We start from the raw sequence: 13649 nt of genomic DNA on the forward strand, positions 1-13649 counted from the left end.
TCTACAACAGTGTTTGCTAGTGTTTATAGAATCATAGAGTTATTTAGGTTGGATAATGACCCTTAGATCATAGAGTCCAACCATGAACCTAACACTGCCAAGTCCACTACCAAACCATGTCCCTAAGTGCTTCATCTACATGTCTCTTAAATACCTGAAGGGATGGTGACTCAACCACTTCCCTGGGTAGCCTGTTCCAGTGCTTGACAACCCTTTCAGTGAAGGATTTTTTTCCTAATATCTAATTTAAACCTCCCTTGGCACAACTTAGGCCATTTCCTCTTGTTCTGTTGCTTGCTACTTGGGGAAAAATTACTGACACCTACCTCTCTACAGCCTCCTTTCAGGCAGTTTTAGAGAGTGATAAGGCCTCCCCTCAACCTCCTCTTCTCCAGACTAAACAACCCCAATTCCTTCAACTGCTCCTCATAGACTTTTTCTCTAGACCCTTCACCAGCTTCATTGCCCTCCTCCGGACATGCTCCAGCACCTCAGTGTCGTTCTGGTAGTGAGGGGCCCAAAACTGAACCCAGTATTCAAGGTGTGGCCTCACCAGTGCTGAGTACAGGGGGATGATCACTTCCCTAGTCCTACTGGCCACACTTTTTCTGATATAAGCTAGGATGATGGTGGCCTTCTTGGCCGAGTGGGCACATTGTCGGATCCCATTCACCTGGCTGTTGCCGACCACCTTCATGTCCTTTTCCGCTGGGCAGCTTTCCAGCCACTCTTCCCCAAGCCTGTTGTGACCAAGTGCAGGACCCAGCACTTAGCCTTCTTGATTCTCATACAGTTGGCTTTGGCCTATGGATCCAGCCTGTTCAGATCCCTCTGCAGAACCTTCCTAGCCTCAAGCAGATCAACATTTCTGCCTAACTTGGTGTTGTCTGCAAACTTACTGAGGGTCCACTGGATCCCCTCATCCAGATCGCTGATAAAGGTACTAAACAGAACTGGCCTCAATATTGACCCCTGAGGAAGGCCACCTGTGACCAGCCACCAACCGGATTTAGCTCCATTTACCACAATTTTTTGGACCTGGCCATGCAGCCAGCTTTTTATCCAGTGGAGAGTACAGCGCTCCAGCCCATGAGCAGCCAGTTTCTTTGGGAGAATGCAGTGCCAAAGGCTTTACCAAAGTCCAGGTAAACAAAATCCATAGCCTTTCCCTCATCCACTAAGTGGATCACCTTGTTGTAGAAGGAGATCAGGTTAGTCAAGCAGGACCTGCCTTTCATAAACCCATGCTTGCTGGGCCTGGTCATTGTGTACATGCCATGTGATGGCACTCAGGATGATCTGCTCCATAACCCTGGCACTAAGGTCAGGCTGACAGGCCTGTAGTTCCCCAGCTTCTCCTTACAGTTGTCCTTTAAGACAGGTGTCACATTTGCTAACAGGGAAGTCCCTGGTTAGTCAGGACTGCTGATAAATAATTGAAAGTGGCTTGGTGAGCACTTCCACCTCAGTATCTTCGGGTGGATCCCAGTCAGTCCCATTGACTCGTGTGTGTCTTAGTGGTGTAGCAGGTTGCTGACCATTTCCCCATGGATTACAAGGGCTTCATTCTGCTCTCCATCTTTCTCTTTCAGCTCAGGGGGCTGGGTACCCCAAGGACAGTAGGTCTTGCTAGAAAAGACTGAGGCAAAGAAGCAGAAGCCATTAAGTACCTCAGACTTTTCCTCTGTCATTGTGTTTCCTCCCACTTCCAATAAAGGATGGAGATTCTCCTTAGCTCTCCTTTTGTTCTTAATGCATTTATGAAATTTATCATTGTATTCACTTCTGATTAAGTTGTTTTGTGAACAACTATTCTTGTCAAGAAGTAATTTTTAATTTTTAAGTAGTACACAGGGATGAAAGACAAATGTGCGTGCTTTTTTTTTTTTCTTTCCTTGGTTATCTGTCATTGCATGGTTAAAAACAACTTGCTTGCACTCTAATCAAGACTAGAATGCTGACTTAGAACCATTTTCTTGACATATGGGCTAATGCAAGAAAATGGGGTATTCTATCTAACATCTTCAACTTGTTCACCCGTATCACTAACCTTTCAACAAGAATAATTCTATTACAAAAAGCAGAGCCACAGTGTTATGACACTGCACTAACATGTGTGTTCTTTCTTTCCTTGCATGCGTTACAGAAACAAGATATACTTAATCAAGTAAGTAATCCTTAATTTGATTTTTTTCCTTTTGTTATGCATAGAAGCAGTATCTTTAATTTTGTAGGCTTCCAATGAGATGTCACTTATTAATAAATACTGCATGTGGCTATTCTGTCAGATAATAGATAAATACTTAAACCTAAGAGTGAAGTGCACTCTTTTTCTGCAGGCAAACTTTTTCAGTAGGTGAATTTCATTCTTGTAATGCACGGTACATAATTTTACTAACATTACTTGAGAAGAATATAAAAAGTTAAGAGAAAGTAATTAACTTGTTCCATACTTGTCACAGTGATTTTTGCTTACTAGTGAGATCTCATAATAATTTGTATTATTCTGAAATAACAATAACACATCTCAGAAAAAAATATTAAATACTATTTCTATAGCCATATAACACCATTTATGTGTAGCAGGCTTAAAATTGCGTATTTTATAACTTGAATAAGGGTTATGGTGTGCTTTAAGCAATTGTGACTTTACAGCAATTGCAAGAGAAATAGTTAAAACTGCTGATCATCGACCCAAGACTACTCCTGAGAAGCTTTAGTAGCTTAAAACCAGATATAAAAATACAATGAAAAAAACCCAACAAGCTAGGGGAAAAGGATTAACCAAATGAAACTAGTTTTCTAAATGACCTAGTTACTCTTTCTTTGTAGCACAGACGTGTTAAAAAGCCCCTGCTCTGCTGTTCTGTGAAGAGGCAGCTGAAGATGAAAACAATGAGAAAGTCAAGAGACTGAAAGAATTAAATTTGTAGGGAACCCTTGACTTTGTGGGGTCAAAGGCCAGTTGAATTTTTGGATGTGTGTTGCTGAGAGCAGTACTCCCTATTCACAAAAGGTTCAGTTTTCTTCAAATGACCAATATTACTTTTTTAATAAGCTAACAGAATGACTGCGATGGGTCCTGAGAGGGAAGGTATTCAGGTGAAAGCTGTGTGTCTAGGACCAGTCTCGAGACTAATCTTGTTAGTATTATTGCTAATAACCTTGTTAAAAGAAGTAGATGAGTACTAATAGGGTCAATTCAGTAAATCATATTTGGGAATTGTTGCTAAAATGCAGAAAAATCTGAATACTATACTGGAAAACTTGATGTTATGGACTGTAGTAAAAGGAATGAAATACACTAGTGCAGAATACGATGTGGTGTAACCTTGGACTAGTGGCACTTTTAGATAAATTGCTGTGTATGGTAGTTGATCCAAGATGGTTGCAAATCTTCATTTTTTGGTCATGGAGAAATGTATTATTGGGACATTGTAATGGTATTCCTGTGACCATGCTGGTCTGACAACAAGACAAGACTTAAGAAATGGTAGTGTCTTAGGCCCATTGAGATAAGTGGAAAACTAGTTAAAATTTCAAGCACACAGAAATATGGATTGAAAGAAGTATTTTTGTGCTTTTTCCCTCAGCTACGTTCTCTGATCTGACAGAAGATACTAATTTACTGTAAAGACTGTGCCTTATTATAATATATAAAGTATTTCTACTACAGATAGGAAGATTTAATTTTCTATAAAAATGTACTGCAGAAACTACATCTTTCTGCTTTTGACAAAATGATGGGACAAAATGAACTCAAGTTGGAACTAATTCACAAAAGGGTTAGTGGGATGTTGAAAATTACAGTGTATCTATTATGCAGGAGAAGCCTGTCCCTCACATGTAAGAAACTGAGGACTGAGAAAGGATGTTGTATCTCTCTAGCTACAAAAGAGAAAAAAAATTGCAACTTGTGAGTATCAGCAGCAGAAAAGTCTACCCTTCAGACACTAGGCACTCAGTGGTTTTCTGGCTTTCCTGGCAGAATTTCTAGGGAAACAGCTTCCTGGATACCTAGAGAGCTGGGAAACCTGCCAGGCAGAGATGCTGGCAGTCTGGCTGTGAGCCTCCTGACTGTGGGAAGTGTTGAGGGCACCAAGGTATAAAATGTTTCAGATAGTCAATTTCTGCTGCAAAACTGTTCTGTTTTGAACATTTTTTATGATCTTTAGTGTGGTCCCTCTGTTTCCTTTCCTCAGTCTGTACTAAATCTCTCCCTCCTTGATATCTTCCTTCCATTTGATACATCCCTCCTCTGCTTTAAGATCCCATTTTAATCCTTTTTTTTCCTCTACTTTTTTGCATTGCGTGGTACTTTGTATTTAAGCTTTATAAGCCTCATGATGCTTTCATTTACGTTACCTGTTGTATTCTTACAGTTTGTTAAATGGCTGACTCAAGGACTATTTTCCAGTTTTGATGTGCACTAGATACTGTTTCAAAATATTTTAAAAGCAAAAATGTTTGGGTTTTTTGGTTTATTAGGGTACAACCATCAGTATTTAGATAGAATTCGATAAAGAATTTTAAGCAGTCTTGATATTTAGGCCAGAGGGACCATTCTATTTCAAAGAATATACTTTGTAAAGCTACACCATTTTTAAAGGGAAAAAAAAACAACAAAAAAAGTGGAGGGTCACACTAGTATTTGGGTTTTTTTTAAACATATTTCATTTAAAGAGTGACAGACTAGGCTGACAACGGCTCCTCTAGCAGCATGAAAAAAGTATAAATATGGTACCAATTATGGTACTGAGTTATAAAATATGAAAAATGCTATCCTCATATCTTCATATTAATTTGAAATATCAACAAGGTTTTTCTTTCCTTAAAGTGAAATAAACATAGAAATAAATATTTTCAGAAAGGGTACATTTAATGTATTTATTGGTTTTTATATTGCTGTTAATGAATATTTAAAATTAATGCATTTTGCCTCAAGTATACATGGAATGGTGCGGTGTTTATGCAAAATTAAGAGTTACAGCTATTTATTCTGCTAGTCATCAGTGGTAGATTTCATAATATTTAACTACTAAGATTCATTTAATATCAATGGAAAACTATCTTTCTATGGTTTTAAATGGTTGTAATTTTAATTGTATTACCTTGTGCTATCACTACATGTCTGAATTAATGCTGCAATAGAAATAGCAGGAGAAAGGTATTTGGCTGGTGGGTATTTGGATTCCGTGAAACAAAACCAAACCAACATTTTCTTAAGAGAACAGCATTTAATGCTGAAATTCTTTTTAACATAACAGTGAGAATTCTGAAGCCATCAAATGAGTGCTGTGTTGGTGCTATAGGTTTTTTTTGGTTTACATCCTGTTTGTAACAGCTAGGTAATAAATGACTATGTGGTGTTCTTGCGAACAGTTCTACAGGTTTTTATTTTACCTGGTCAGACACAGGGTCTCTAGGACAGCCTAATTTGCATTAGTTTCTGTTTTATATCTCTAAAGACATTTAACTTACTGTAGGTGTACTCAGGCTGAATGAGAAAAGACGGGTTAAAGTGCTTTATCCAGAGCATTTAATTATGACCGGGATTTGGTGCTTTTTTTTGTGCTTTTTTTTTGTTTTCTTTTGTTTTCATTCTGAAGGACAATATATTCTATTGTGGTTTGGTTTTATGATGATGGCTGCCGTTACAATTGATTCACTTGCGTGGTGGCATCTAGGCACTGTTTATGAAACTGTGTGGAGAAATGAAATTTACAAAACCCACTTTAAAACATAATTTATTGCAGGAATTAGTCAACAAATGGAAATGGCTTGAGGTCCTGTCATGCAATACAGGTACTACTTTTTAGCATTAGCCTGTAAGCCTGTATAATTGAGCAGATGACACTGCTCGTATCTTTTTGTTGCTTTCTAAGCTATACTTCTAAATTTGGTGAGGACAAACTCAAACTTAGTTCCATTAGCACAGCTCCACTTTCTTAGACTGTAAATTTGCTCAGTGCAAAATGGATGTAAATTGTTGCCAAGTGGAATGGGACATTTTAAACTCTCTTCTATTGGTAAAAGTGACTATTCCAAGTGGAAGATGCAGTTAGGCTCATATTGTATTAAACCTCATTAAACAGTTCATTCATGAATAGAAAAAATTAGGAAAGTTTGTCATTTTATATGTTTCAAATCTGTTAAAGGGGGAGGGATGAAAAATGAGTGTTCACATATCTTCACATATTATTTTTCTTACTAAATGTGTTGTAGCCAATATTTATAATAAATGTAGCTGAAATAACCTCCACAAAAATTTGCAATGGACAGAGATCATTACAGTTAAAATATGACAGGATGCTACTGATACAGAATGTGTATAGAAAAATGATTCTTCTTAATTTTAGCTGTATTATAAAACTGACGATTCAGCCATGTTTGTCTGTAAGTAGGTCTTTGCACAATGTTCACAAACAGATAAATTGATTAAACCAGAATTTTTTGTCCTAACTGACTTTTTTTAGGGACTGATTCATTTTGCAGTTTTATTTGGGTTTAGTCTGAAATGTGCCACCTACCCCATTCTTCCTGACTTCTGTAGTAATTGTAATTTTCAGATGACCAGTTCTGATGGGACAGAATAGATAACTCTACTCTTCACTTTTTTTTTTATATAATAATTCATAGATATTTCTTCTAACATTCTTTATTGGTAAAACATGTCAAATAGACCCTGGGTGATAATCTGCTACAAGATTCTTCTAGAAGTATGATCCTTAACACTACTTCTTTTTTTTAAAAAACACACCTTTTAATAGTAAATATAGTATATTCATAAATTTCTGTATTAATGTGTGTGGTACTTATGAATATTCAAACTTACACATGTAGTTATGAAAACTTTTATGTTTTCTTACCTGGATATAAGACTGGGATGAGACTACAGTGGTTGCTGAATACATTCCAGATGTATTTTAGAAAGTAGCATCAATTTATTTTAATAACTTGAGAACGTAGTACCAGGTTACATGTAGACTGTGGCCTTGCCTCAAAGGCAGTGGGTTGATTGATACGGATGATGTGCAGCTGTAGCTCGTTCCTGCTAAGTAGTTAAATAGCCTTGAGGATTGGGGGAAAGGGGGTTGGATGGAGGAGTAGTAGTGTAGTCTGATCTCTGGAGGAAGGAGAAGCAGCACAGACAGTAGATGAACTGTTGAAACCTCTTGGGAGATTGGTGGCTGTGCCGGGGCAAGGTGCGGGAATTACTTATTGAAGTTAACTTGGTATGGGATAGTAAAAGCCTTGTTGCAGCCAGCTGGTTTTGCTAGTCCTGTGACAGTTGGTGCCCCATGTAAGGCTTGAACTCGGGACCTTCAGATTATGAGACTGAGTGTAATGAGCGGCAACAGTGGTGATGGCTGTGCTGGGGGATGTTTGAAGCTTTGACAGGGATCCAGATCAGACACTGGTAAAGGTGAGCCGTTGGGACTAAAGAGCAGGAAGCCTGACTGTCATGGAGCTAAGAGACTGAGGGTAGTGGGTGGTAGCGGCAGAGTACATGACCGGACGTGGCAGTGGCCCACAGCGGTGGTGGTGGGTCCAGAGTAGGTCCGGCTCGACAGTGGTGATGGCTGTGCTGGGGCAAGGTGCGGGAACTACTTATTGAAGTTAACCTGGAATGTGATGGTAAAAGCCTTGTTGCAGCCAGCTAGTTTTGATAGTGCTGTGACAGTTCTGCTTAAAAATCTAGTTATTGTATAAAAATTGTGTCTTCTCATTTCCATTTCATATGTTTGGTTGAGTTTACTTCTTTGAAAAGACATTCTAGCTGAAGGAAAATTTTGGCAGTTATATATGTCTGTAATATTGATAATATCCAAATATTTTTTGGCCATATGGAGTATTTGGTAGGAGCAGCCTGTGAGAATATAAGTTTGTATGGCGTTGTTAGCTTTTTTTTTTTCTCCTGTAGCCTTTCATCTCAGTAGATGAGAATTTGGATACTGCTTTAGCTAAGAAATAATTTCATTTGGTTAACAGAACTTTCAAAATGAATTATGTAAAAAATGTATTAAATCAAATGCTTAGATCGGAAAATGCTAAGGATTTTAATTTAAACCAAAATTTATCCTGATGCACAAAGACAATTTTCATGAGGAATTCCAAATTTAATTTTAATTTCTGCCATATGAACATTAGAAATATATTTGAAACACCAAAACCTTATGCATTCTCATGTAGTTTAAGTTTTGTAGCTTATTAACCCTCTTTATGTGGTCTTTGCTTTTTTTCCACTTATTTTGGCAAAAGTTAGGTTTTGAAACATTGTCAGAACCAATGAATCTTCAAAACTTGGACTTCCACTGGGGATCCTTTAGCATTGTGTTTCACAGCTATCATGTAATTGTCACTACTGCACTACGTTAATGAGTGTGATTGTTGTCATAGCATTATGTGTAAGGCCCTGTAACATCTTCTCCTTTTTCAGCAGCTCATTTTTCACATATTGGGTCAATATAAATTGTTTAAAAAGAAATAATCAATTAAGGGGACCTACCCACAAACAAAAATAACCCAGAACTATTACTGTCAGTAGGTTAAAGCTCATTATACTCTACATTTTTTGGCGTCATTTGGAGATCAGGCAACATAATTTAAGAAGTAATTAATTGAAAATTACATTTCAACATGATTCTCTTTCCATTATGTCTGACATTTTCTCTTTAATACATGAAAACTGTATTTCATGGAAGTCTGCTAAAATAAATGATTTCTCCCCCTGCCCCCTCCTCCCCTTACATTCTGTTTTTCAGGATGATGAAAACAGTGGCTTATGTTGAAATATTTTGTATAAATTTAAAAGAAGAAAAAGACCAGAGAGAATGTGGTATTTCAAAAGAATTTATGGGTGGAGATGAATTCCAAACACTAGATCACATCCTGCTCCCATTTATGTGGCCAGTGTGGTGGGGAGGAATAAAAGGAGTTGTTATTCTACCCCTCCCTGCCCTGACCCATCTACAATGGTGACTGTTTGTCAAGAGACTGTTAATAAGTTGCTTTTTTGCATCTTGTGAGGAGAAAGAAAGTGGAGTGACACAGCTTCTCATCCTTCCTTCTACATGTCATCCTTCAGAACCAGTTGTTGCATTTACATCAGCTAAGAAAATATAGGAGGCAGTTAGACCTCTTGTATTGCAGTTGAGCGTTAAAGTATATCTTCAGTCAAAGCTGTACATATTTTTCTGACTAAATTGTTCTCTTCAAATGTCTTAATATAGTAGGAATTAAAATACTATATAGCATAGTTAAAACCACGGAATAGTTTTCTTTATAATACAGTAAAGGATGTAGAATTTGCTTTACTCGTATATATACCCTAATTTTCACTGAGAAACCCTGTTTTGTGTATTCTCAGTATCAGGATATACTGAGTTGTGGTGTGTGTACCATTTAGAGTTCTGTGTATGTTGGCGTGGAACATACACATAAATTACATAAATCTTCACCATATGCATACTTGGATTTTACATGATCTTATATTTCTGTGTACCATCAGTAAACCAGAAGAGCAAATTTTAAAACTGCACAGCGTAACTGCAGTAGGAGAAAGGAAGACGACAAATACTCACAGGACAGTATTTCTTTTTTTTTTTTTTTTTCACTCTCCCTCTTACCTCCTGTGTCAGTTCTGCTCTGTGAGATGGAGGAGCAGGGGACGAGTTCCTGCAGCTGTCTTGCCTTACCTATAATCACAATCATAGTTAGGGGCACCACAGCCTGAAATGCATAACTTCAGGAATATTAACTTCTGCTTACCATAGTGGGGGAAAAAAAGCTTAAGTGGTGTGTGGGATCCAACAGCTGTATTGAATGCTGCATATGTTGTAAGAAGTAAGAGGCCAGTGAAAATTGCTGACAGATTCATGTGCATGATTCCTCAGCTCCCACCAATGCACATTTTCACTATAAAACAGATAAATTGTGGGAAATGTTATGACATCACCAGTTTTAAGAAAGTGGGAAGCAATATTGTTGTATATGACCAGTCACCTGAGATCAGTCCTATTCAATATGTAGTGGAGAATGAGCAGAACATGGTACATTTGCTCTGGGTTGTGGAAGGACGGGGTTTCTGTTCTTTGTGAAGACACTGGAATTCATAGAAGTGATCCTATGCTTTCAGTTAGCAATGATATATCTTTTAAGGCAGTTTTTACAACCTACTAACCTGATAATGCAGATAGAGTTCAGCCTCTTCCTCTCTGGCGTACAGAGTGTCCGAAGCCATTCTGTTTTCTGGACAGAATCGGGTATTTTAAAGTACCTCCACAGCCTTTTGTAGCCATAGTCAGAAGATCAGAGACCTGAGCTGGCCCTGTATTTGTAGTTGAGTATTGGTCTATATACATCTGATACAAAAACCAAAAACTGACTGTTATTTTGCCAAGCATAGTTACAGCTGCTACTCAGAAATAAGTCCTTCAGTTCCTGTATTTCCTGAGATTTAGAGGCTCATCCTCTGTGAACTAGCACTAAATTAGTGTAATGTACTTATCGGTGAGTGCTTGAGAAGAAAAGTAACTCTTCCATAGTATTTGGAGATTTTTTTAAAGCATATTAAGCTTAGTCTGACCTCCACTTCTTTTTCCTTGGAGTTGCACATATTCTGGCAATCTGGGATTCCAAAGAAACTGGAGTAGGAGGTTAAGAGCTCTGCTTTATACCATTGGTATAGAGTAGGAAGAGAAGTAAGGTATACACATTCTTTAGTGATATTAGTAAGGTAAAAAGCTTCTCATCACATATCTATGAGATACATGGCATAAGTGCAAAGAAATGTGCATGCGGTCATGCACTATGGAAAACAGCAGTTGCTTCGTTGTCAGTTTTGTAGTGTTCTGTGCAGTAACAGCAGAATAATATTCTAAGCTACTTTACCTGGGAATAAAATGAGATTTTTTAATACCTATAAAAATCCAGAATTAATTTAATGTTTTTGTTTCTTTAGAGTTGAGAATTCTTTAGTCAATGTGGTCAGTATCATCCCGGAAACTCTCTTGAAAAATGTAGTTTATCCTGAAAACTGGAATTTATCTTGTCAGTTGCTAGGACTTTAATCTCTTAGTGACTTCCAACTCTTTACGGTCAAGATTCCTTAGTAACATTTTTTTTCTAGTTCAGTGATTGCCATTTGTTTCTATGTGTCTTTAATGTGTGCTTACTGTTCTGTCATAGGGTTTCCTGTGGTGTGTCGAAAAGGTTCCACTAGAGATCAGATTCTTGAGAAGACAAATAAAAGACTAGGCTAAAGAATTTCTACAGATTTTTCTTTTTAAATGTATTATGATAGAAAAATAGGAAAACATCTCAGAATGCTTGGTCAAAGCTTTTAAGGAGTTTCCCAGGAGTTCTTAGCAGGGGGGAAGAGTGAAAGTGTTATATGGAGGGACTTTCTTTCAGATCTTAGCTCAGTTCTTCCACTAAGTGAGTGCATATTATTCCTTATAACTCAGATAAAAACTTCCTCCTGTCTGGTCCGTCACCATTCTCCTTAACAGTGTCTGGCAGCTGCTGCAAGTTTGTTGCCCTTAGATGTGACCGAAGTCTCTCAAGAGTCCAAATCTGGAGTGTGTAGCTCATTTTCAGCCTTGCTCCCCACCCCATGAACACTTACCCAGGGATGCCTCCTTGGATGCTGCCATAATGGAGAGAAATAATTGTGGAGCAGAGACACAGTGGAGACCAGAGATGCTGTGAAGTTTGGAAGAAGGATTGATAGTCACTGCTGTTTCCCCATGTGTCTGCCCAGCTCAGATGGTACCTCCCCACATACTCTGGTCTATCCATATTGTCTCTCTCCAGATTTTTAGTTTAGACAAAATAGATGATATATGGTATTACATTTGCAGTTGCCACTTTGTATATCCATATAGCTAATGTTGTTTTACATTTATATTCTTATATTTCTCAATATCTATAAGATGTTGTAACTGAGTTCCTTGAGTAACTGGTTTTTATTATCTTAGAATATTATTATGAGGATAATTCTTGGCCTCATTATTTCTATTTTATCCTGGTGGTTAAAGGGCTATTTGAGGCAAGGAATTTTCTTCAAAGTAATGGGAACTGGCAGAGCAAATTGTAATTGTTGGTGTTTGTAGCTTACTTGTAAAGTGAAGGATGCCATAAGCCTCAGAAAAATTTCCACCACAGCACATTGGTTGGGTATGGGTTGTTTAACAAGACAAATTCAGCTGAAACTGAAGATCTGGGCAAATCTGTCTATATTTGCTTAGTCACACATTGCAACAGGAATGTTCATACAGCATCTGGAAATAAGACAGATTGGTCTGTCTTGTTTCACTATTATTAAAACTGCTTCTGCTATTCTTAAACATAAGAAAGTAATAGTGAGTTATTTGCACTGATGGAGCTTTTTGTATGTAATCTGTTCAGGGCATTAACATAAAAAACCCAAACCAACTGTTAAGTGTTTTGGACTAATGTGTATTTGCCAAAATTTAATTGTGAAATAGTTGCAACATGTAAGATGACATGTTATATCCCAGAGGCACTGAATGACCCCCCTGAAAAATATATAATTGCTGTTTGCTGCTTTGTAATAAATAATACTGTATATAATAGTATGTATACATGTTTACATATACGCAATACAGAAATTTCTTTGGTTTCTTTTAGCATAGCCTTAGATATAAAATAAGTTACTTCCATTCTGAGTGAAGTTAGTGCCCAACTCCAGTATGGCAATTTAAAGAAGAAATGAAACAAAACCCCCATATCTTGACCGTTTTCTATAAAAAAATACCTCTTCCCTTTTTCCAGAAGCCTTTACATTTTGGTACCTGTTTTGATAAGTTTCCCTGACTCCTGATCTCTTAAACATGTTCAGATCACCTCGTCATTCAAAGGACTACTTCAGTAATTTGTTCAGTAACATTTTTACAAGTAAATATTTAATAATTTTGTTGTGATAGACATACAGAAACTTCTTTTTTCCTTCAGTGGATCTTCAGCTCTTTTCTGATATTTGTATACTCTCTCTAGAGAAAGAGATACAAGTTTGAATTTCCCCAGGCAAACAAGGGAATTCAGCCAAGGTAACCCCCATGGGGGAGGTGTCTTTATGAGGAGATATTCTTTTTTATCCAGGTGGGAAAATCTGTCACTTTTTCTGCACTTTCAGAAGGAAATTATGGTCTCCATTGCACTTAGTGCACAGTGCCTTTTTTTAAATAGTTTTTTTTTTGTGTGTGTGTGTATGAGCATTTATAGTGAGATCTGATAACACAGAATTATGTACCCTAATTGTATTAGATGTGAGGCAAATGATGAAATCTTCAGTCCAGTGAAGATTGTAACATTTTTGTACATGTTCAGAAACAAGTCTGTGGATACCTTAAGAAGCAAAAGTAAGAAACCTAAAGTGTTTATCAAGTCTAAGTGCTTTATGGATTAGTAGCACTCGAGAGAGTACTTTAAGATCGCAGTATGAATAAGGGCATCAGTAAAATACCCATGTGCAGCTTTAGGCAATTTGAATTGACCTACATTGTTCTCATCAGACTATAACTAGCTGCTTGGGTTTAGTTATGAAATCGAGTAAGAGGTTTTTTAGTCTGCACAGTGTTGTGAAGTAAGTCATGCCTTATCACAGTGTATTAGTGAATGGGCAC

The 13649-nt window shown here is 37.4% G+C and overlaps 1 protein-coding gene across 2 annotated transcripts in view; it reads left to right on the plus strand.

Moving 5' to 3' along the window:
* DGKB (diacylglycerol kinase beta) overlaps positions 1-13649 on the plus strand; it is a 362852-nt gene that overhangs the window by 69496 nt on the left and 279707 nt on the right. Inside the window, exon 4 of one of the 2 annotated variants that reach the window (XM_040593354.1) lies at positions 2147-2167. The exons of the other annotated variant lie outside the window; for it this stretch is intronic. Coding sequence (XP_040449288.1) covers positions 2147-2167 — 21 coding nt within the window. The remainder of the gene's footprint in view (positions 1-2146; positions 2168-13649) is intronic. 2 annotated transcript variants of the gene reach the window in all.

The sequence above is a fragment of the Falco naumanni genome, chromosome 4 (assembly GCF_017639655.2).
Source record: "Falco naumanni isolate bFalNau1 chromosome 4, bFalNau1.pat, whole genome shotgun sequence".
In the NCBI taxonomy this organism is placed as follows: domain Eukaryota; kingdom Metazoa; phylum Chordata; class Aves; order Falconiformes; family Falconidae; genus Falco; species Falco naumanni.